This window comes from Papaver somniferum, chromosome 1, assembly GCF_003573695.1.
Source record: "Papaver somniferum cultivar HN1 chromosome 1, ASM357369v1, whole genome shotgun sequence".
NCBI classification, from domain to species: Eukaryota; Viridiplantae; Streptophyta; class Magnoliopsida; order Ranunculales; family Papaveraceae; genus Papaver; species Papaver somniferum.
The window spans coordinates 133,378,479-133,387,996 of NC_039358.1; the positions used below are offsets into that span (position 1 = coordinate 133,378,479).

A 9,518-nucleotide genomic window follows, 5' to 3' on the forward strand; every position below is an offset into this window, starting at 1 on the left:
TTCAAATCAGGGAGCTTATAAAGAAGATTCCATAAGTCGAATTTTGTTTTGTCAGGAAATCTGGTAATTCTGTTGTTCATAGCGTTGCCAGTTTTGCGAAAAGAAACCAGTTGTCTAACCGGTGGTTAAGTACTCCTCCTTCGTGTATGCTCCTCTCCTTGCTGAGAGCAGTTCTGCTTAGTTGTTGCTTTTGTTAGAAAAAAAAATCTTATTATAATAAAGAAAAGGGGTCGTTTTGGTGGTCACGTGTACTTGATAAAACCAAAACACCCTTCATCTTTTACATATCATCTCCCTTATAATTTCGATGAAACTCTAAGAAACGAAGCTCTCTTCATTGCACTGCATACCACCAGCGCTGTCATCATCGTAGCCAGCACAACGACCACCACCACCACCGTCGTAGCAGCACTAACCACCACCGTCGCAGCAGTACCAACTACCATAACTAGCAGTACCACCAAATAACGTTATTCCTAATCAAAATCCCTACTATGTTGCTTAGATTCCGATAATCATTCCTTCACCACCAACACCATCACCATCATTGGAACCAGCAGCATGAACCTCCTCCAGCACCTACTGTCATTCATCTCTACCGTAATCATTATTTGAGGTACATATTTTTCCTCCAATTCGATTTTTCCAATTATCAGTACCGAATTTGAATTTTGATTTTCCCAATTTTGAATTCGAATTATGGTTTTCCCAATTTTGAGTGTTACATTCCTCTTTGTTTCGATTCCAATTGGAACAGTACCAACTGGATTACAATTTAATGAAGGACATGCGAGCTCAACCGCATGTCCTTCAAATTTGGGCTAAACAAGAACGTAATATGATGTGACTGAAATTGAAAGAAAACACATCTACAAAGCTTAAATAAACTGATTGTAAAGTTTGGGTTTCAACTTCCACTGTGTAAAATACAACTTTCTTTACTGAACTTTAAGTATTTGACAAAATACCCCAGTGAAAAAATTATAACTAAAACTATTCGTTTGGGGATTAAATGTTCACTTCAATATGTTCTACCGGTTAATTTGTATATCAAACTGGGGGGTTCAAGTCTAATGTTGTGATTGAATGATTGGTCAAATGTATGGTTCTTATTCTTCTTCACAGAGATAAGAGGTAGTTCTTCACGATTTCAAATGTTGATGAAACTGTCGGTACACTTATATGCTGCATATTGGTTACCGACTAAATTATTTCAGTTCCTTTTTCAATTTTGGTATCTTGCTTACCAACATCAAATAAAATGAATATTATGTGTTTCAGAGTAATCCTTAGTTAACTTTAGCCTTGGTGTAACTGTCTGTGCTTTATAACACTGTATGGTTGTGTATTGTGACAAATGCAACCAGGAATACATTAGTGATCAGTCCATATTTTTGTTTGCAGGGAAAAATGGTAGAAAAAATGTTTTGGACAAGATGGGTGCAAATAGACTAAATGCTCATCTCAAAGAACCCATGCTGGGCCTCGCATGTGGTTGATGGAAGTCAAATATCACAACCGAATGAGGTGATCTTGGCTGAAAAATGGTGTTTTATGAACGTGCAAACCAACATTTAATTTTTTTTTTATTTTGCTTTTGAATAACCTACTTTATGCTTTACCAGTATCCACATATAAATTGATTGTTCAATGTCAATTTTGTAGGTTGCGAAATTATCTTGCAAGTCCCACCGTGCCCAAATGTTAAGTTGAATGAGAAAACAGTTTGAAGGTAACTACCACTTTATAATTTTAAGAAATATGGTTTTATAGATACCTGTTACAATGTAAATGTAGGTCAAACAAATCAAAAGTGAAAAAAAAAATAGGCGTTAAAATAACTTTTAGAGATTGAATGATGGGATAAAGAAAATCTTGACCCCTGAAGTGTATGTGGATATTTCTCTTCTTCACTCCATTAGTATATGGATTATTTTCGGGCAGTTTGTTTTCTTTCCTTTTATACACTATTCAGAACCTGAATATGTTTTTTCTATTGAACCGAATAACCGATATTGCTGCCGCAGAAGAGAAAGAGTGGATGCAGGATCGTGTAGTAGTACCTGATCATAAGACTTGATTAGTCAAGGGATAAAATGATTTGTCTGTTAATCTAATTGTTAACTTACATTTCTATCATTTTTTCAGAAATTTAAGCAATGAAGCAAGCTCGACTTCGGCGGTGAATTGATACCACGACGGATGGCAGTCAATAATCTTGCTCGCCTTTGACAGTTGATTGTTTTTTCTATTTTACATACTGACAAGTCCGAACTCGGGTTAGCGGTGTCATCACCAATAACTTCGACAGTTAATTGATAACACAACGGATAGCAGTCAACAATCCAGTCTCTATTGAAGCTGTAGAATAATTTATGTAAATGACTACTTTAAACTGAGACGTTATTGAATGAAAAGTTTGATTCCTATGTCTTAATGTTTATCAGTGTGGAACTAAGTAAATGCAATGAGATTGTTTTTGTTTTTTCCGGAACTGCTTATATGTGTCGCACGTACCTGCATTTATGTTTTACAAATTCTTTAACAGAACATCAGGCAACAATGCGCAATCTTTGGTTTAATCGGCAGGCACGTGGTAGGCGCATCGCGCGTGGAGTATTACTAGTAAAAAAATAAAATAAAAAACAAACATTTACAATACCATTTTGATGCATATTTGGATGCCCCTAACAACGACGAATACTACCACGCTATTACGGTACTGCAAGTGACGCATAATGATTGTGCATCACAGAGTTGCAGGTCAAGTCAGTACTCAGCCGTAATGGCGCGATGCGAAGCCATAATAGTGCAACGCAAGCCATAATAGCAGTATACTGTATAGACTGTCAAGTGTCAAGAATGGCATAACCTCGTAGGGCCAATGAAGTGCAAGTGCAACACTTCATTGTAAAGACATTTGGCTAAGGAATGAAGCTATTGACCGACACAATGAAGCTTCATCAAGGCAAAGGCAAGAGTAGACCAAAGTTGCAAGATGCAAGATGCAAGATGCAACATGCGAGTTAGCATGTTGGCATGTTGGCATGCCCATGGAATTGAGTTAGCCCAAACTCAAGGACGATGCAAGCAAGTGGAATAGACTAAGGATTAGTCTATGCATAAGTTCCATGCAGGGCCAAAGCTTGGACAAGTGCAAACAAGTCGGTAATGCAAGAGTGACATTACTATTGTCATGCAAGTTGGTGTAGTGAAGCAGATATGACGCATGAGCAACTAGAGTGAGCTAATAGCGCTGGCCTCGATGTTGGAAGCTTAAGGAATATCCGTGCATGAGTTTAGAAGGATAAGCATGCAGGGCCAAGAGGGTTGAACGTTGGTGCAAGACAGGATCCAACATGTTGCAACTAGCGTGCAATATGGCTCAAGTGACGGTTGCAAGTCAGTTACGAGCTTTGCAAGCATGCCAATGATGTGTGATGAAGAGGAGCGGGAGTTTATAAACGTGGGAGAATAGTTCTAACTGTTAGAGAACAGGTGTTGGATGATTGACGCGAGTTGGAAAAGAACTGGCCAGTTAGCACAGTTAGTGGTGGTTACAGAACTGCCCCTGAGACAGATGGCTGTCTCATACGTGTGTAACGGTTATGCACGGTTTGGCCAAGTAAAGCTGCTGTATAAATAGTCCTAAGGAGGGGAAAATTCGGCAGGCTTGCTAAGGAGAACATATGTGAGAGTGAGTTTGCATATGTGAGTGAATAGGAGAGTTTTTGTAAGACCAAGGCTTGGTTCAAAGGTGAACAAGTCTGTGTAAGTCCCCAAGTGGGCAAGTTTTGTATTTCTTCCCTTTAATGCAATAAAAAGAGTTGGTTGTGTCATGTTGTAAGTGTTCTTAGTTGGCTGATTGTTATTGGTAAAGTATGGCATGCATTGAATGTATTATGGGGTGCATTTGATGAGTTTAAGTGAAGAGAAAGAAGGTTAAAGACTTCCGCTAGTAAACCTGAAGAGTTGGTTGTTTGTATTGGTACAAACTTATAAGGCTGAAGTGCAATTGGGCGAAGCTTTGTAGGTTACACTTTCGCAGAAAATTGCTGGGCATCTGAAGGTGTGACACACGGTCACTTCAATTCACGAAACGAAAGAAGAACGAAGAAGGAAAAAGAGTAAGGAAATCTCTCAAATCTCTTTCGCTCGCTCGCTCTCGTCTCGCATTTTAGAAATCAGAAATTCAGAAGCAGAAGAAGAATTGTTCCTCTGTGCCAAATTAGGTTTACATAAACACTTCCTCTCTCGGTCTACCTTTTCTTGTTGAGGTATTTGGTTCAGAATAACTATTCTTTAGCTATTGACTTGTTTGATGTGAACTTTGAATTGAGTATTGTTATTTTTGGTAGAAATGACCCACAACCTATTCAATCAATTTCCTCGCTGAAAAATACTTGTCTTTTTGAATTTGCTCTTCAAAGATTGCTTATTTACCTTTAAGATACTTCTTGTTGAGTTCAATTCCTTCTTGGATTATGTCTAGAATGTTATAATTGCTTGCAGATATAATTATCTTTGACATGAGTTTTACTCCTTCTAAAGAAGTTTAAACGGAATATACAGGGTAAACTACCTTCAGTTACAGACTATTCTATTCCATTGGATAAAGGAAGCACCTTTAGTGTTTCTGAAAGAAAAGAAAGCACCTATATATGGAATTTGTCGATTATTCCATTGAAGAAGGATTGGAAGAAGAAGATGAACAATCTGTTTGTAGTTCCATAGCGCGTGGTGGCCCTATTTACGTTCCTGATCTTACTAGTCCCCTCATCAGATTAGGTCGTTTTGAGGATTTGGTTCTTGAAGAACTGCAGGTTTGTTGATATTACTAATACTCTCTCAATTTTCTGTTTCTATTTATTTTTTTTTTGCCGCTGAACTCATTTTTATTCCCGCTAATTCATTGATTATAAGAATACACTGAGCCGATTAACTCGCTAAATTCATCGATTATAAGATTTCCCTGGCCCTTTAAAGTTTATAGTAAGGGTCTGCTTGGGTCGTCTGAATGGAACCTTATGAAAAAGCTGTAATTTCCGATAAGTGAAGTTGGTTCCATTTTCTTTTCTGTAAGTGACATTGTTTATTTGGTTTGTCCCGCTGCAGAGTTTAAAGGCAGAATTATGTGTAGATTCATTCCATTTATGTGAGGAAGATCTATCGTAAGTCATCTATTAGAACTTGTTTTTTACGAGAATACTTACAATGCTATAGAGTTTGACTATAATTTTTAGAATATTATCCATACTAGTTTGTTTTTTTCTTTGACATTTGCTATGGGATTTCTCAGTGTTGATGAGCTCAAAATCTATACAGAGGAAGAACTGGTAGAAAAAGCTTTACAAGAAGCATTTCAGGTACTCATCCTTGTTAGTTCCGAAGAGGTCAAATATTTTGATCAGCATTTTTTACTTAACTATCTATTGTTGCTTGCAGAACAATGATGAAAATGAACCACAAGTTTTAGAAGATCTCTCTAACAGAATGTGAGTAATAATGTGACCATGTTGTAGGCCTGTACCTTTATTGCTAACATATGCACCACATCCTGCATTCATAACCCCGTGTCTGAATTTTGTGTCATATTTTAGGAGCAAAGATGACCTAGGAACCTCATGTTGTGCTATTGCTCATTCAGAAAGCTCAGAAAAGAGAATAAATACATCGCCATCTTATGAGTCACTAAACGGCTCTCTGGTTCAAGTCGGTGATCCTGATTCTTCTGGCATATTGGTTGAAAGCAACTCAAAGATGAGCAGGAAAAGGGGGAGAAAATTTGACAGGGATTGCCGTGCTGCAGAACTGGAAGTATGTATGCATTTGCTTTACTAACATTTCATCCCCATTCTTTGACCTCTGTAATTAGCTCTAATTAAAACTACAAATGTTAAAAACAGAGCTCTGTATTTTGATATTTGTCTCGACGAGTTCAACCCTTTGTAGATTAATAAGTCAGAAACATAGTGATTTCCTTCTGTTGAATGAACTTAGCTATAATCTCATTCTGTTTCTGGATGTTTTATTTAGGTTAGATTGCTTGGCATTGCTCGAGGTTTTTGTCCACTTAGTGTTTATTGATTTTGATAATCTATTCAAAGTTTTGCTGTTCTATACTCCTGTCAGAGTAGTTACACTGCAAAAGTGAAGCAGCTTGCAAACCTCAAGCAAAAGCAGGATGAGGATAAATTGGCTGCTAGATTACATTCATTCAAGTATGTGACCCAGTGTATGACAATTCAACTAGCGATTATTCCCTTCTTTTTCTCATTGTCACTTTGATGAATTATATGTTATGCAGTGGGAGCTGCAATGCTGGTGATGGAGTAGTGCCTTCTTCAGAGAATATCGAGAGGATGAGAACACTTAGGTTCATCAATTCTTCAACGAAAGTACGGATCCATGTGTTTGGGATATAGCCTCAGTATCTCAAGGCATTTTTTATTCCTAAATATTCCTGGTTTCTTCGTCTTCTCTATATCTTCCAGTGTGATATTTCTCTTATACTACGGAGCTTATATGTAATGTAGGTGAAGTTGGATTGAATGAATAATATCCTTGTCCTGATTATGTTTCATGTTTCCTTGTCATAAAACTTTGTAGATGAAATCATCAAATACTCGTGAACACGTAGCTGTATCTTCTCAGGAAGTGGTTCTTTGTGTTGAGATATATCACAGTATTAAAAAGACCATAAAGGTATTTCTATTCTTCTCTTCAGTGGAAGCTTCTCACTCATCCATCTCTGTTGGCCCATTGATGTATTTAACTGTGTCACCTTTCCTACGCTACCACTTACATTATCTGAAATTGTTTTGTAGACCCAGGAGTTCTTGGTGTTAGGGAATCAAACTCTAGCAGAGCTGAGGGATCAAATTTTTTGCTCTACAGACCAGCTGATGGAAAAAGAAAAGCAGTCTGATCCTTCTGGATATTTTCTCATCGAAGTAAGTGCTGACTTTATCATACATTTCTTATCTGGTTAAATCGGTATCTACCAACATGATACTTGTTTCCTTTTTCTAGGACGTATTTTGCAATGATTTGAGAGATCCAGATGCCGTAGATTATAGCGAACCTATATTCGACTGGATTAGGAACTCTAAGAAAGAAGCACTTGAGAAATGGGACTGGATCCTATCTGGTCCTCTACAGCCAAAGGAAAAAGCGTTATTTGGAGATACGAAGACCTCTCACTTGCCTAACTTCAAAGCTGTCGACATGCATAAGGTCCGCTTCTGCGACCTGAGTTTTAGACTTGGAGCTGGGTATATATATTGCCACCAGGTACCTCTACCATCCAGCTTCTAAAATTTTGCCTTAAAATACATGTGTGTGCATAACCTAGACCATTGGAGGGTGTTTGGATACTGCGTCGAGGGCACTTCTGCTTATCACAGAAGTAGAAGTGCTTCTCAGAAGCAAGAAGCAAACACTTTCCCAAAGCAGCTTCTCCACTTAATTAAGTCGAAAAGCCAAAAGTTAATTTGGGACCCATCACAGAATGACTTTTGAAGTTAAAAAAGCTTTGCTTCTGATCTGTGAATCAAGTTTTTGGCTGTAAGCAACTTCAAGTTTCTTGCTTTTAGAAGTTGAAAACTTGAAAAGCAATTTCGTGAGTGGTTGCCTAACACGAATTTGCTTTTCGACTTAATTAAGGCAAAGAGCGAAATGCATGAATGGATACCTTTAAAAGAATAACGATTGCTGAAGTTGTTTAGAAGCAGAACAGCAACTCTTGAGAGAAGTTTTCCCTGGTGTTGCTGTGTTTGTTTGAATGTCAACGGTTTGCATTTGGAGGTTCGCAGTAATAATTGTGTGTTTCTTCTCCAAACTTGGGTCCTGTTTAAAAGTGAATGCTTATGCTGTTTGTTGTTTCAATACAAATGTGCTTTAGGGAGATTGCAAGCACTTCATGGTATTAAGGGACATGAGGTTGATCCATCCAGAGGATGAGCAGAACCGGGCAGCTTACCCAGTGCTTATGTTCCAACTAAAAACCCGTTTCGAGAAGTGCTCTGTCTGCAGGATCTACCGTGCTACAAAAGTAACAGTGGAGGACAAGTGGGCCCCAGAAAATCCTAGTTATTTCTGTGATAACTGCTACCACCTTCTTCACTACAATGAGGATGGATCCTTGTTATACGAGGACTATGCTGTATATGATTATCACCACGACTAATCTATACTGCATTTTCAATAGGGCATGCAAGTACTTATGTTATACATGTAGAAATACCTTTTGGTCTTTAATTATCATGGTGGAGTTGCCGCTATCTATGTAGCTTTTGGTGTCTTTAGATTAGAGCTGTACTTGGATCGGTCGGCTCGGGTTTCACCTAAAACCATCGACCAAACCGCTAGTACCTCGATTTTATAAATTAAAACCAACCCGCCCGTATCTTCGTTAGTTGCTTCTGGAAACCCAAGACTCTATACAGTTCGGTTTTAACCCTCCCGATTGGGGTCGTTTGGGTTTAGATGCGGGTTGATGTAGTCAGGTTCTAGCCAAAAACGACGCAGAAATGATTAGTTGACCGTGGGAAAAACCGGGAGGAATCCGTGGCACTAATGGAGGTGGGACCCACTGGTGATGGTGGGACCCACCCCTATTAGTGCCACGGGATTTCTCCCGGTTTTTCCCACGGTCTGTTGCACTCACCTGGGATGTCTATATTTGTACTTGCTATATATTCAGTGGTGATGGTGGGACCCACCCCTATTAGTGCCACGGGATTTCTCCCGGTTTTTCCCACGGTCTGTTGCACTCACCTGGGATGTCTATATTTGTACTTGCTATATATTCAGTGATCATTCGTACACCCATAATACACATGCTTTAGAGTTTAAATATACTTCTTAAGTTCTTAATTACTTAAAAGCCAAACCAAAGATAAGAACAAGTTAAACAACTATGAGTTATTAAGTTTTCAAATTTAAGTTTAAAATTTATGGGAAAATGTACAAAAATGTTCTAGTATTAGAACCCAAGAAATCCTTTGCCTTTGTTTCAAATCGAATTTTAAATGAAGGATTAGAAGCATATTCAAAAATAGGATCCGATTCGCAAAAGCACCCCACTGTTACAAACTTAAATTTAAGTTTAAATTTTTTAGGAAAATGTACAAAAATGTTCTAGTATTAGGATCCGATTCGCAAAAGCACCCCAATGTTACAAACTTAACAAAATGATCATACTTCTGTTAGGAAGAGAGTTAAGTGGTGACTCAGAGTTAAATATGTTAATGAAATTACCTAGGTGTCCTTATTTATCCCTCCATACACAATTTTAAGTTTTACCTTCATTATATAATTTTTTTGACGGTGATGGTGCCGCCGCTTACATATCATTACATCGCATTCAGGATCGTAAAACCACATTCAGGTGCGTTACACCGTATTCAGGATCCTTAAACTGCATTCACTCAAAGGGTTCATCGCTTCCCCTCTGGGGTTTAGCGGAGATTTTTAAGCTTCCACCACCACCACTACCGCTTTCTAGAAACGGTATT

At 38.2% G+C, this 9,518-nt stretch overlaps 1 protein-coding gene and 1 long non-coding RNA gene across 2 annotated transcripts; both read left to right on the forward strand.

Annotated features, from left to right (window-relative positions):
* Window positions 1-306: 306 nt before the first annotated feature.
* Window positions 307-2,494, forward strand: LOC113332831. Its single transcript, XR_003351716.1, has 4 exons — window positions 307-616; window positions 1,405-1,527; window positions 1,666-1,732; window positions 2,149-2,494. It is a non-coding gene; the product is annotated as an uncharacterized LOC113332831 (long non-coding RNA).
* Window positions 2,495-3,888: 1,394 nt separating this feature from the next.
* Window positions 3,889-8,290, forward strand: LOC113301352 (snRNA-activating protein complex subunit-like). The gene is made up of 12 exons (XM_026550116.1): window positions 3,889-4,277; window positions 4,573-4,823; window positions 5,116-5,171; window positions 5,300-5,366; window positions 5,446-5,495; window positions 5,601-5,817; window positions 6,133-6,221; window positions 6,308-6,398; window positions 6,610-6,705; window positions 6,828-6,953; window positions 7,033-7,293; window positions 7,904-8,290. The coding sequence occupies exons 2-12, from the start codon at window positions 4,662-4,664 to the stop codon at window positions 8,186-8,188; spliced, it is 1,500 nt and encodes a 499-aa protein (XP_026405901.1). The 5' UTR covers window positions 3,889-4,277; window positions 4,573-4,661; the 3' UTR covers window positions 8,189-8,290.
* Window positions 8,291-9,518: the final 1,228 nt, after the last annotated feature.